General features: G+C 37.7%; 1 protein-coding gene across 1 annotated transcript; it reads left to right on the forward strand.

Annotated features, from left to right (window-relative positions):
- Positions 1–269: 269 nt before the first annotated feature.
- Positions 270–10,035, forward strand: wdr1 (WD repeat domain 1). The gene is made up of 15 exons (XM_024270697.1): positions 270–426; positions 1,982–2,103; positions 2,290–2,380; positions 2,471–2,618; positions 2,830–3,010; positions 4,463–4,540; positions 5,634–5,714; positions 6,365–6,598; positions 6,920–7,007; positions 7,440–7,596; positions 7,675–7,759; positions 7,839–7,949; positions 8,102–8,275; positions 8,353–8,497; positions 9,183–10,035. Exons 1-15 carry the CDS (start codon positions 411–413, stop codon positions 9,287–9,289), a joined length of 1,818 nt encoding a protein of 605 aa, XP_024126465.1. The 5' UTR covers positions 270–410; the 3' UTR covers positions 9,290–10,035.
- The last annotated feature ends 4,525 nt before the right edge of the window (positions 10,036–14,560 follow it).

Genomic DNA, 14,560 nt, shown 5'->3' on the forward strand with positions numbered 1-14,560 from the left:
ATATATATATATATATATATATATATATATATATATATATATATATATATATATATATATATTAGTCAAAGTTGATTATGCAGAAACAATACAAACCAATTCACAAAGGTCACAAAATGTGACCCATTTTTAATTTTATTTATTTATTTTAATAACAAAGCCCTCACTTTTCCATTTGGGGGTCATTATGAATATAGGCGTTACCGCATAGCTGTGAAGGTGGATTACACCCTAAACGTCTGGCCGGCGCGGCCACTGGCTGACAGCTCCAGCGTGAGTTGACTATATATGGGCAAAGCCAGGCGAGCCGAGATCTGCAGCCGCTTCCGTGTTTGTGTGATCGGAGGGTCTCTGCCTGCGCTGCTTCATTCATTGGCGAGAGGAACGACGGGGAAAGTCCAGCGGGGAAAATGCCGTACGAACTCAGTAAGTTAGTTTTACCCATCAAACAACCGCAGAGTCAAACAATAAAGACATTATTTTGTATTCCCTTTTTTCGCAAAACTAGTCTGCAAATCCAGCTAGCTATCCAGGTAGCTCCTAGCTAGCTAGCTAGCCTCGCCCATTGCTGTTCGGCTCTGACATTTCTGTCTGAACACGAAAGCTAACAAGCTGCTTCATTTGGTTTTTATGCTCCACGTTTAAACCCTGAATGGTTTCGAAAGGCTAAAGGAAGATGCTCGGGCTGCTAATGTGCTGCTTCACATGAGCTGCTGAAGGGAGTGAACGTCACTCAGGAAATAGTTGAGCTGCCATAGCGTTGTTGTGACAAGCTCAGACCGCCTTTGTGCTTGTGAAATCTCACTTCCCATAAGCAAAGCACTTTCTACCGACAAATTATAATATATGTAAACAAATTAGTTCTGTAAAAACGTATTCACGAAAAGGTGTTATTTTGATTAATTCTGTGTTCATTAGGATTATTTTCTGTTCCTATAATTTATATTCAATAAAAAACCTCTAATGGGTTTTGTTGTGTTCTTCATTTTCTGAGTTCCATAATATCAGATTTATTGTTGTCAGTGTTTTTAAATGTTTATGTTAAAATCTTCATAATTTTCTTGTTTCCAACCTAAAATACAGTTTCAAATAAGCCAAGAATATTAAAAAAGTATAAATGTATTTAATTTTATGATGTGCTGTAAACTAAGGTTTATGCTTAGATTAGGCAAACAAACAAAAAAACAGCTGGTTTGGATGTGATGATCAAGTCGTTTAAAGACCCACTTTTTAGTCTTTTTAACATATTTTTATAGCATTTTTTTCATGATGGAGGACATATAATATAAAGAATGAAATTGCCTGAGTATCTCTTTGTTCAAATTGTTGTAAAACAGTAGCGCAAAAAAAAAAAAAAATTAAAAAAAGGTGCTACAATCAGCGGGCTAAAGTAGATCCATGGATAGATCCATGTGTGTCTTTGTTTTCCTGTCTGAGGTGATATCTGGTTGAGAACTATACGGCTAACTAGCTCAGATATTGTTGACTAATTTAATTGAGCTGGTAATGTTGGGTTGGGTATGAGGGGCTGTAAACTAGTGGGAGAGATTATAAACGAAGGGATGATGGGAAATGAAGGCAGCACCGCACCACAACTCAAAGGTGAATTTTTAATAAAATATGTCCTAGAAAAATACACAGGATTCTTGATTTTGACTAAACATAATTAAAACGACACTGGTAAGGCTTTTACAATATATCAAAAGATGATTGAACTGGGGCTTTAATATATTTTGTTTGAAATTTTTTAGTTTCTAATAGAGCACAGTGTATTTCTACAGACTGTATCTTATTTTGCATAGGTTCTTTTTTCAGGAAGAGGTTTATTCTTCTTCCTTAAAGAACAGATTATTTTGCATGCAAGGCTGCTAAAAATAATGATGACGATTATGCTTTCTACTGTTTGTTGGTCGTCCTTCATCTCATAATGATTTGTTTCCTATTTCTTTTTTTCCCCCCTTTTTATTAAAAACAACTTTAGAACATGTATTTGCCAGCCTCCCACAAATGGAGAGGGGAGTTGCCAAGGTGATCGGTGGTGATCCTAAAGGAAACAACTTCCTCTACACGAATGGGAAGTGTGTCATCATCAGAAATATTGACGTAAGCAAGTTTTAGTTTTGTCTTTAAGCCTCAGAAGACTTTTATCAAGACAGAACGTCTTCATCTAAAAGCTTTAGATTTTAGTTTATAAGATTATGAAAAATACTTTCTGGTAACTTGTATCTTTGCATGTTTTTTTATTTGTAATGATACTGATGTATCATGTTTTTTTTTCCTCTTTAAAAGAACCCGGCTATTGCCGACATTTACACTGAGCACGCACATCAAGTAGGCGTGGCCAAATACGCCCCCAGTGGATTCTACATCGCCTCTGGAGGTATAAGACACATTTGATCTTTGGGGAACATATTTACATTTTAATAATGCTGTTGCTTTAAAAATATATTTATTTACATATTAATTTTAGATGCATCAGGAAAAATCCGTATCTGGGACACCACCCAGAAGGAGCACATGCTGAAGTATGAGTACACCCCCATCTCAGGGAAGGTCAAGGACATTGCATGGACAGAAGATAGCAAGAGGATTGCTGTTGTTGGAGATGGAAGAGAGAAGTATGTTACTTCAATTCACGTAACACATGTTTAATTTCAATTTATATTTACAATAAAAAGATAATTGCTTCAGATTTTTTTTTTTAAAGGGTGAATTTACTTTGTAATTCCTTGGTTGTGTATTCTTTTGACTCCACTTTATTGCTCCAGATCCGCCCGTCCTCGAGTCTCTCACAAACCGGAACAATTGAGTCTTTGTTTGTTGTTGTAGGTTTGGAGCAGTGTTCTTGTGGGACTCGGGTTCATCAGTGGGAGAGCTTTCAGGCCATTCAAAATTAATCAACAGTGTGGACATAAGACAGAAGCGCCCGTACCGCCTTGCTGCTGCCAGTGACGACACCTGCGGTTCTTTCTTTGAAGGACCTCCATTCAAGTTCAAGTTCACACTGAGGGTGAGTTGCACTCCTCCCATCCTTTTATTTAAATATGTATTTGGTTTGAAACAAATGACCTTAGCCTAAAGCTTTTCCTGCGTGTGAGCAGTCCTTTATCCCTCTTTAACCTGCACTTTTGGGAGCAGGTTTGGCCTTAGCTTTAAGACTCTGAGTTTAAGTTGACAGCCTCTTAATACCTTTTGGTCATCTCTGAGCTGACACACACGCGTGGCTTTTGACAGTGGCGCCTTATTTCTCTCTTTTCGCGTTATGTAACCTACACCCCCCCCATAAATGTTTGGAGGGTGAGACAGCAGGATTCCTAAAAGCAGGCATTTTTCCTTCAGAGTGAGTTATGAAAAAATAGTGTCTCATAATTCGGACGTCACTTTCGTTCAAAGTCACCTGCTAGCTGTAGTGAGGAGATTCCAGCCCTCAAATATGCATAACTACATTGGTTTTTATAACTTTAAAAAGGTCCTGCTATAACAAAAACATTTAAATGTAAACTTCTGTGGTTCAGAGCACATCCACATGAAGAAAAGTGCTTCAGTGTGACGCAGTTTATCTTCGCGATGGAGGACTTTGTATTCCTCCGCTTGGAGAGTTGGATTTAAAAAAAAAATATTCCAGATACACTTACACTAAAAATGCCCCTTCAAATGGAGGTGTAGGGAGAAGGGAAGAACAGCAATTTTTTTTTTTGGCTTCTCCTGTTTCACAATAATTTAAAATAATGAAATACTCAGAAATACTATTTTAAGCTTAATTTTCTTTTAAAACATCCTCCATTACACAACTGGAAACCTGTTAAAAACTTCAAAAGCCTGATTTTTTTTTGGAGTGTGACTTTAACTGTGTTGGAAAGTTACTTGATGCATTATGCTATGGTACTGATATTTTTTATTATTTAGTTAGTTGAAAACTAACTTCAGCCAACACTGACATATTAATGGAAATATTCATGAATGTGCGGTGTCCCTGTTCAAATAACTATTAAATAAAGACAAAGGAAGGCCAATTGAACTAGCAGTTTTACTGCACACACTGCAGTTTTTTTTTCTTTTAGTGCAGTCTCTCTTTACAGTGTGAGACACAACTGTCTTCCTCATACTTGTCAGAGCTGATTTTAGTTGTTTCACCAACAATACATGTGGTACACTAATAAAGGTGATCATTGTATAAGTTACTCAAACAACCTCCTTCCCTTTTGAAGTTTCTCAGATTAAATTATTTCTACAGAGCTCTTTAAGCACCATATTCAACTGTTTATAATTGATACAGGCCTAATAACATTTTTAGTACATAAAATTCAAAATCTTGCTACCTAACTTGAAATGCATTTGCTACTGGGTTTATTGGTAGGTTTCTCGATCTTCTAAACATGTTCATGTCAGCAGCAGACATTTGCTGAACTATTTTTGATCAGTTCCTCATTGCTTTTCTCTTCTCCTGCCCCTTTGACTACAGGACCACAGCCAGTTTGTCAACTGTGTCCGCTTCTCTCCAGACGGAGCTCGCTTCGCCACAGCTGGTGCCGATGGTCAGGTGGGTTTTGCATCAGATGTGGGTGTTTGGGATTTGCTAGCTCACCAAAGCTTTTGGACTTTTAGTGACTGGAAATGTGCATTAATGCAGCAACTTTCCTTAGTCGAATGCTGCAAAGTTTAAGTAGCCCTCCGGTTTGTGTTTTCTTTAATCCAAAAATGTTATAAAAATGCATTTAAATGAGTTAGTTGCTACTTCGATTTTGACTGCATTCATGAATTGACCAAAACACACTGAAGAAAATTAAAACTTAATAGATTTTTGAATGAGGAGAAAAGAAATTAGTGGAAAACTGTGAGCAACTTTGCAAAGTTGAGAAGTTCAGCAAGTGATGCATATTTGAAATAATGTTCAAATGAGCTACAAGATCTCAGAGTATAGATGCCGAGAGACGACTGAAGCTTAAAAGGAGAGACAGTATAGCACAGGCCTCTGTGAAATCGTGATGTTTTTTTAAAAGGACTTATTTGCACTTATATGGCACAAAACCCTAGTGGTTTTAGTTTTTTTTGTTTTGTTTTTGGACTCTGTGCCCACACTGTTTTAAGATGACTAGTGGCAGTTTTTGTTAAGCAGAACCATGATTAGCTAAAAGCATTTCAGTAAGTGTAACGTCAAAAACTGAACTTTGAATCCATAAAGCTTTTCAATGTCATAGCTTTGTAGATTCTTACTTGTACAGTGTTCATTCAATTATCACCAGGGTTACATAAAAAAAAAACTGTAAAAGGTGAATTCTGTAAATTAGGTTTATATGTTTTTAAGGCTGTAAAACTCCTAATTACACACTAATAGATGCACTCTTCTCAGACAGAAACATTTTCACACTTTTCTCTTGTTTAAACTCTCAAAGTTCAAACTTTTGTCGAAGTCTTAATCAAGTTTTAAGGTTTACAGACAACCAGGATGTGGGCCATCAGTTGTAAGAAAAAAAAGCATGAAAAATTGCACTTAAAAAAAATTCAGTATGTCCACCAACTGTGAATCCAGACTTGTCTTGCCATAATCGAACCCTTCAACTTTGCATTTTGTCTCTTTGTGAATTCTGAAGTTTGTACCAATCCATTTTCCTGTCCTTTTGCAAAATGTTCAGATTTTTCTCTATGACGGAACGACTGGTGAAAGTGTTGGAACGCTGGGAGGCGAGAAGGCTCACGGGGGAGGAATTTACGCGGTAAGAATTTTTTCCAAATCACGCTTGTGTATATCATCTGTATGTAACTGACAGAGTTAGAACACTCACTTCCTCTTACCGCCTTCACAAACACTGGCGTCCCCTAAACCTCTGTCTGTCTAGGGCTTAAAAAAGGTTCATTTTCCTATTCAAATTAGGGATTGTGTTTCTTTCTTGACACATGAGGGAGGGGAGAAACAAACTAACCAAACATTCTACCAAATTAATCTATGACTGCAAAACAGGAAAACTACAAACTAGACACATTTATATAATCAAAATAATTTCCTTTAAATAAACAAAAATTAAAGTCCATTAGGAGTGTTGGCAATCCCTGCAGTTTAGCCAGTGGAATGTCCCAACTTCCTCTTCTGATATTGGTGGGTGTGGTTCACCTTAGGTGGAACTCAGAAATAAACACAAGTAAATAAACTGTCTTTTCACTTAAAACAAATCAAATGTGTGCACCCATTATTAATCTTAAGTAAGCAAAGTAAATGATTTAAAGAAGAAGGGGAAAAAAAACCCCAAATACTAACACCTATGTGGTTGTTTGCGGTTCAACCACCACACACTTCAACATTGTCTTTTATTTTCCCCTGTGTGTTGAGATGTTCTACAAGTCTTTCTTTCTGCCTCGTGTCGTTCAGCTCAGTTGGAGTCCTGACAGTTCCCAGTTGATCTCCGCCTCTGGGGATAAGACGGTGAAGCTGTGGGATGTTGGTGCAGGTACGGCTGTCACCACGTTCAACCTGGGCTCTGATGTGACTGACCAGCAGCTGGGCTGCCTTTGGCAGAAAGACCACCTCCTCAGCATCTCCTTGTCAGGATACATCAACTACCTGGACAAGAACAACCCTAACCGACCCATACGGACAGTCAAGGTCAGTGTCTGGTTCTTAAGGTGGCCATTTCTTGCAGAGTTACAGTGGAAATGACACAACTTTCTGACCAGAGATTACTTTATTTTTTTTACTTCTTCAGCTTGAGATAATTTGGATTGCAGAGAGATGTTTTAGACTGACATATCCTCCAACTGCACCAACACACCGAAATAGATTTCCTTTATTAAAGTGTGTTTTTTCATCACCGTGGCAACACGGACATCAAAGATAGTCTCTGTGCTTTTAGTACAATGAACGAGTTGAAAGACTTTTTCGGCTTGAGTTCATAATTTCATAACGGGGATTCTTTAAATCTTGCAGGGTCACACCAAGTCCATCCAGTGTCTGACGGTTCACAAAAACGACGGCCGGTCGTTCGTTTACTCGGGGAGTCATGACGGACACATCAATATCCTTTCAGCGCATTAAAGGTTGAAAAGCAGAAGTGCGAAGCTGGGGTGTTTCAAAGACGATCTGAAATGCTTTGATTAGATCCACAAAGCCAGATTTTTCTTGGTGTTCAGCCAGCTGACAATCCAGATGTCAATCTTAGTGTAAACAAAGGGATGAAGAGAAAGAAAGGTCTCTGGCAGAGGCTGAAGTGTCGGCTGCTGTTGGAGAAGGTGTTTCTGGAATGAGATCTTTAGTTTGTAGAATTTGGCCTCTAAAATTGAGTTTTTGTACTACTGTACTGAGCTTCTGTAGGATGTACTGAACCAAATACAACAGTTTACTGCTGGTTGAAATACTTTTAATGTTTGTTCCTTTTGAAGTGTTCTAAGGAATTCTGTCAAAATGGTTCAGTGAAAAGTCGTTGTTTTTCCCTTAACACCCGCCTCACATTACTGGGATGCTGAAACCGGCGAAAATGACTGTTTCTCAGGAAAAGGCCACAGTAACCAAGTGAGCAAAATGGTGACCAACGCCGACAACGAGCTGGTGTCATGCAGCATGGACGATACTCTTCGCTACACCAAACTCGGCAAAAAAGAGTACAGGTAGGAGTCGTTCTATGTTCCTTTATTGTTTTGGAACCAATTCTGTTGTATTCATGTTTCTAATTTTTTTGGCTTTAGTGCATCTGATGTGGTAAAGATGGATTTCCAGCCCAAAAGCGTGTCTGTAGCAGGAGGACTATCACTGGCTGTGTGCATCGGACAGGTAACGCAGGATCCACTATTCCTGTTTCTCTCAGGTTCGGTAAAATATGATGCAGTTTTAATTTTTTTTTTCTGTTTAGATTGTCTTGCTGAAGGATAAGAAGAAGATCTTCACGTTAGACAATCTTGGATACGAAGCAGAAGTTGGAGCCCTCCATCCTAGTGGCACCACAGCTGCAGTGGGAGGAACTGTAAGAAAGGAGTTTTTTCTGCCAAACATGAGCTTTATTGCCAGCTGTTGGCTCATTTTAGAAATCTTTTTGTTCATGATGCAATTTGTCTCCTTGATCTAACTTTTTTTGTAATAAGGATCAAGATTCCAGTGCTTTTTTCCATTTTTCAGGATGGGAAAGTCAGGCTGTACTCGATTCAAGGCAACACCCTCAAAGATGAGGGTAAAACTCTGGAAGCTAAAGGGCCCATCACAGACATGGCCTACTCCAACGACGGAGCCTTTCTGGCTGTCGTTGACGAGAAGAAAGCTACCACAGCCTACAGCGTGCCTGATGGATACTCAGTAAAACATTTTTCCTGTTCTTCACACATTTACGTAGATATTTTGTCCAATCTTTAATCATATATTTTTTTGGGCAGGTCAAAAATGAGTTTTATGGGCACCACGCAAAACCGGTGAGCCTGGCGTGGTCACCTGATAATGAGCACTTTGCTACTGGAGGGATGGACATGATGGTCTACGTTTGGACAGTGAGCGATCCAGACAAAAGGATCAAGCTTCCAGGTTTGTGTGACTTTACTCATTAGTTTGTATCGAGTTGATAACCAGTATTTTCTAAGCTCCACATTTCGTCTTCTTCAACAAATGATGATTGCCATCGATGGGACAAACTCTGCCTTTTAAAACCTGCCTAGTATCTGTTTTAATGCGTTAATTCATAGGACACTCCTCTATCTTGAATTTGAAATCACATGATATTCTTCAATATATTTTTTTTTTTTGGGTGAGACAAAAATTTTGGAACAGAGGTTTTAGTAAAAAGTTAAAATTTTACAGCATCCTGACAATTTTTTTTTTACATCAGTCAATGGCCGCCCAAGCACATTTGGAGGTCTCATGGTGACAGGCAGGTGCCAGGTTCTCAAAAGTCCCCAAAATGGTCTGATCTGCTGGTTTCAACCTGTACGGTAGAAGTGCGGGGACTTGACGATGGCTTTTGACATGGGCCAGGGACTTGGTGATGACTAGACATTAATCTGGCGATCCAGTTGTATTTGAGACCGTAGCATAAGCAGGAATATATCTTTGATACTGTATTACTTCATGGGTTCATAAGGAGTCTGACAGTTTGTAGCTTAACTGTTAGTTTGTCTAAAGTGAACTTTTGTGTAAGAAAACTTAAACTATCTTTATTTATTTTTTAAATTAAAAAAAAGCATCTTTGTATATTTTCACTCTTCGTCTGCAGACTCTCATCGCTTGCACCACGTCAGCAGCCTGGCCTGGATAGACGAGCACACCTTAGCCACCACTTCCCACGACGCCAGCGTCAAGCTGTGGACGATTACATACTAAGACGCAAGCAAACATTCACACCTCCAGGGGACAAGGACTACTGTAAACTTCAAGTGTTTTCCCTTTTTTGTTTTTTCTTTTCCTCCAAAAACTGTCCTGTGCTGTCTGTAAACATCTTAACTATGAATGGTTCTATTTGGGAATGGCTTATATTTGATGGAGGTAACTTGAACAAAATGCTGGAATATGACATGTAACCCTGAGTGCTTTTCACTTGTTCATGGACCCAAATACACATTTATAAGCTCATCATTCCACGACGGTTTGTATTAAAATGCTTGCTTGGGATGGGATGGATGCATTTTGGGTTAAAGAATGAACCAAAAACTTTTTGTTTTTTTGAATTTAATCAGCTAATCAAACAAAACCATATTTGAATGAATTAAAACTTTTTGGTTACATTCCTTAGAATAATCAACAACTAGTCCCAGCTGCAGCTGTCTTTTTTTCTTTCATTTTCTAAGTTTTTCATGGAGGAAAGTTTCTGTTTTTTTTTTGTTTTTTTTTTCTGCAAGTCTGATGCTTGTGATTCTCTATTCTTCTTGTTGGAATGTGGAGCAATAATGGAGTTCTGAAAGAGCGTAGGATGTGGATGATCAAAATGCTGTCTGGCTGCTTGTGGAGGTGCTGTGTTGTTTCTGTGCGTTTGCTTGTTTTTTTTTCTCCTTCTCTTGTTTTCTAAGTCTTTTTGCGTCTGCCTCCAAAGAGGAAGTTGATCATTAATAAAATAACTTTTTATGCAGTCAGCCGTTTGATGCTCTAATTCTGCTTGTCAAACATTTTTCCGCTCACAAAATCCTTCTGAAAAATTAAGCCAAAGATTTTAGCAATAATTTAAAACCTTGAACACGCCCTTAAAAAAAAAAAAAAATGAAAATCTTTGTTTTCAGTAGTGCTTTTAGAACTGTAAGGAAAATCCCCAAATTCCCTCTTTTTAAGAAACATTTTCATTTTGTCCATTGACAGGATTGTTTTGGAAATGTCTTTCATTTTTATCATTAATTACTATGACTTGAAGTAAAACGTGACCACGGTTAACTAGCTGTAATATAATTGATTTATTGTTGACATCTGAGCTTGAATCTGTCATAAATATGTTTGCATTCAAACAAATATTTAATAGCAGAAAACCTTAATTGCAATATTGATGATGTCATCTTCCAAAACTTTTCTTTATGAAAATTCATTTTTTAAGGCATTTTCCAAGATAAATCAAGCGTTTTGCATCTAAACTGTTAATTTTAAGGAAGAATGTACTGTAAACATACAAATCTGTCTTGATTTTATGGGATTATTTTCTAAGGATATTTTTAGGCTGGATAAAAGAAACAAAATTAAAGTTTTCAAAGCATTCAAAATGCATTAGAGCTTGTTTTTAGCCCATTAAAATTAAACCATGCTGCAGTTTAGTATTTTTTTCAAAATAATAGTTATGTAACATTGAACTCATATAAATAATTTATGTAAAACACATTATAGACATGTTCTAGGATTTTTTTTCAGCAATTACTTTTGACCTGTAATTAATTCATTTTTAATCTAACTTAATAGTTGGTGTAAAAACCTTATTTCAAAGTATTTTCATTTAAATTTGTGAAAAAATTACAAATCCAATTACAGCTAAAAAGTGGCTCTATGAAGATTTTTTTTTATAGCAGACTTCTTTAACTTTTAAAAATTTTTCTGAGTATTCCAACAAATAATGACCATAAACTTAAACTTAATGGTGTAAAACTTGACATTCCTTATTCTACTGTTTATCACAGCAGCACAGTAGAAAAGACTTAAGTGATTTTCGAGTTTATTTTAACCTCTTTGGTGAATTTAATCATTTTAAAACTGGGATGCAGCAGCAGAAGAGAAAGAAAAGAGGATATAAGGAGGAGGAGATGAGACACAAGGAGGTAACACCAAAGGAATTAAACGATTTATTTTCTTGTGACTGAACAAAAACAAACCGTAAAAAGCACACTGTCCCTCTGAAATGATGCTTCCTTTCACTAATTAAGCTATCAAATCAAACTTTATTTATATAACACTTAATCCAACTCATGTCACTCAACCATCCAATAAAATCAGGCCCTCTGTTTCTTTTATTAATTTATTGTAATTGACACCTCATCAGGAACTATACCTACATAACAGATAATAGTAATAGATTAAACATTAGATTAAGGCCATTAAGTGAAAAATAAAATGACCCGCTAATTTGTCTGTAACTAATTATTTTCAATTAACACAATAATTTGACACTTCTAAGAAATGTAACAAAGAAAACAGACTTCTCAATTTTTTTTATAAAAATGAGATGTTTGTTAAATCTATACAGTTGTTGAAATTTAAGAAAACTGACTAAACATTTAACATTTTCACATTTTCAAAAGAAATTATATGCAGTATTTTGTTAAAACATCTGCTGAAATTAATCAATTTGAAACTTGGCAAAAGTTGACACACATATAGATGTTTTTATTCTATATATAAAGTAGTTAACACTCTGGAGAGTAATCAAAGTTACGCTTTATTCTGAGGCTGAACTCAGCTGCTTCTTAGTTTGTTCAAAAGGGAAGAACCTTAAATAATCCTACGTGAACAAAAACCCGACTGGACTTTTTGATGCTCAAAAATCAGCACATGGTGTTTTCATGTGCAGATGCAACGTTTGGGCCTCAGCTGCTGTTTTGCTGGCAGTAAAACGTGATCGGGTTCTGGCTCACTGGGGTCTTTTGAGTAAAACTGACTGTTGGAAGTGTTTTTGCTGCAGGGAAAATGAAAACAGCTGGGTGTAGCCCTGTGGGCTGAATTTCTCTGACAATATTTATGCACAGTTTGCTACCAGAGGAGACAATCAAGACGCTGATAAAGGTTAACATCTGATTTATTCCACATTCCCTCTAACGCTGCACGTAGGCGCTCAAGCAAAGATCTGCCCCTTGGGTGACTGGAACAAAACGGTGCTGAAAATGAATTTGAATAAAAATCCACCTTATTTTAGAATTTTGTAATGCTTTGTTTGAATGCGTAGACTCCTTCAAGATAAGATTGGACATAAAAATGATAGTGGCACGTGTTCATACATTTGTTGTTGCTTTCTGTTTAATGATTGATAAAGCTGCACCGTGGAAACGTGAAGGACTTCAACAACCAGTGTCGACGCACTGCAGTTCTCAGACTCTGTTATGTAACGAGTCAGCACGGCAGTTAAGACAGGTTAATAGTTAATTTGGTTGCAACAAGTTAGGAATCATTTTGTTTCTTGATAGCAGTAAAACGCTGCAGTTTCATTTGAAACGTTATTGTCAGAACTTTGAAGGAGGCGGTTCCCATTAAGTGCATTCCACTCACTGCCTCCAGTTTCTTTTTGGGTAAAGTCCAGCGTCAGTAAATTAAGTTACTCCACAAGTTCTCATGTGATCATGGTGTTTTCCACTTAATGTGCCCACAGTGGCTTTGTTTGAGGATCCTGCAGGAGAGTCCTGCATTTGGACGCTCAGATTCCACAGTGATTGGTGAGTGTCTATCATTTTTGTGCATTGTCAGCTTTTATTGGTGCCATTCATTCACAAAAAAATAATCTATATCCTGATCAGGCATCTGCAGAGTTCGACAGTGAGTCAGAGTGCAACTCAGCTGCTTGTTTTCAATTTATAAACCCGATGCAGAGATAAAAGAAATCTAGGACATGGGTTAAAGGGGGAACTTTGCAGTGTTGGCAGAAGCAGCGACGGAGGAGAGGCTTTAATTGTGCATCTATTTATCATGACAACACACACAGAATCTAACAAGGTGCACAAAAATGCATAAATTTAAGCTGGCTCAAACTAAAAGGCAAATTTGAATGTCCCTCTGAAAGGTCTGTCCTCACACTCGGAAACATAATACGTCTGCTACCTAAACTCCAAAGCTGAAGAAAGATATCCCAGTAGGAGGGGGGGTTCGGCTTACAACCTCGAGTCTCATTACTGAAGGAAATTTTTCTCTCACGGCAGATCCTGACAAGGCAAACTGCAAGGATAGTTGCTAAATCCAGCAAAAGCCAAGCGCTGCAGCAGTCAAGCTTCACCCTGATGGGGCTCTTTACAGAAGTGTTCACACTGCAGAAGTATAGCTTGTAATATATATGGCCACCAGGCCGCTGTTGTGAGGATTTAATCATTGTCAGGCTGGAGGAGAAGAAAGGAAGCATTGATCAGTGAAAAAAGCTGCCGGAGGAGCAAGTCTTTTTAGGGATTAGAGAACAGGCTTTTGTGCTGCTTTTATGTAATAAGTAGCCGTGTTCAAGCGTGTAAAAAAGTTCCCTTACAGAAACCTATTTTCCTCTGCTTTGGGAAGCTTCAACGTGTTCCTGTGGAATAAGGCAGTATGAGTGGTGATCTGAGATGATGGCCTACACTGTTTGGTCAGAAAATGAAGTAGTCGTTGCTCCGGCTTACTCATGATGAAAGTATGAAGCAGAGCAATGAATCATGGGTAAGCTGTGGGACTCACATTGGGAGAAACCATCATCCTGTCATCATGGCCTTTGTGCAGTCATCGTTTCAAACCTCGGAGGCTCTACTTGCTGACAGAATGTACTTAATATATACTTTTTGAGGTGAGTGACAGGATATTTTTACCAAGTCTGATCTAAAACTGTCTTTACTTGACCACGTCTTCATGCCTAACATGTACTATTGGAAGAGGAGTGTTTCTTTCTCCTGCAAAACCCAAGTCTCAAAGAAGCGAGGAACAATTTAAGGTTGCAGGATTCTAGCTCTCTGTGTTCTGCTAGCAGGTTTGAGAACATCATCATGGATTTTCTGAAACTCCAGCTGTAGTCTTGCTTCTTTCTGTTGAGGATCTTGCCCTCTGTTAACAGTTTTTGCTTTGCTTCTTATTGGAAAAAAAGGTGCTTGACCCATAAACTACTTTGTTCTTGCTGCAACCAGGAGAGCAACAATAGCATGAAACTGTTGATTAAACTTGGGGTCAAAAACAGCTTCAAGGTTGTCAGATACAGAGCAACCAAAACAACACAAGGAGTAGTTTGGATGGAGTATCAGTGAAGCAAATATTGTGACTTTTGTGTGCTTTGTGGAAAAATACGAATACATTTAAAGTCCAACTCCAATCAACTTTTGATCTATTGTAAAATATTGTCTTTTAATTATGATTATATCGCTGTTGGGAAAAATAAAAATAAAATATACATATTTTCTAGGACTTTTCTGTTTTTCCAGAAAATTTGCTTCTGAGTTGTGGATAGCCCGCCCCCTTCCCTGTCACCCATCT

Source organism: Oryzias melastigma, linkage group LG5 (genome assembly GCF_002922805.2).
Source record: "Oryzias melastigma strain HK-1 linkage group LG5, ASM292280v2, whole genome shotgun sequence".
In the NCBI taxonomy this organism is placed as follows: domain Eukaryota; kingdom Metazoa; phylum Chordata; class Actinopteri; order Beloniformes; family Adrianichthyidae; genus Oryzias; species Oryzias melastigma.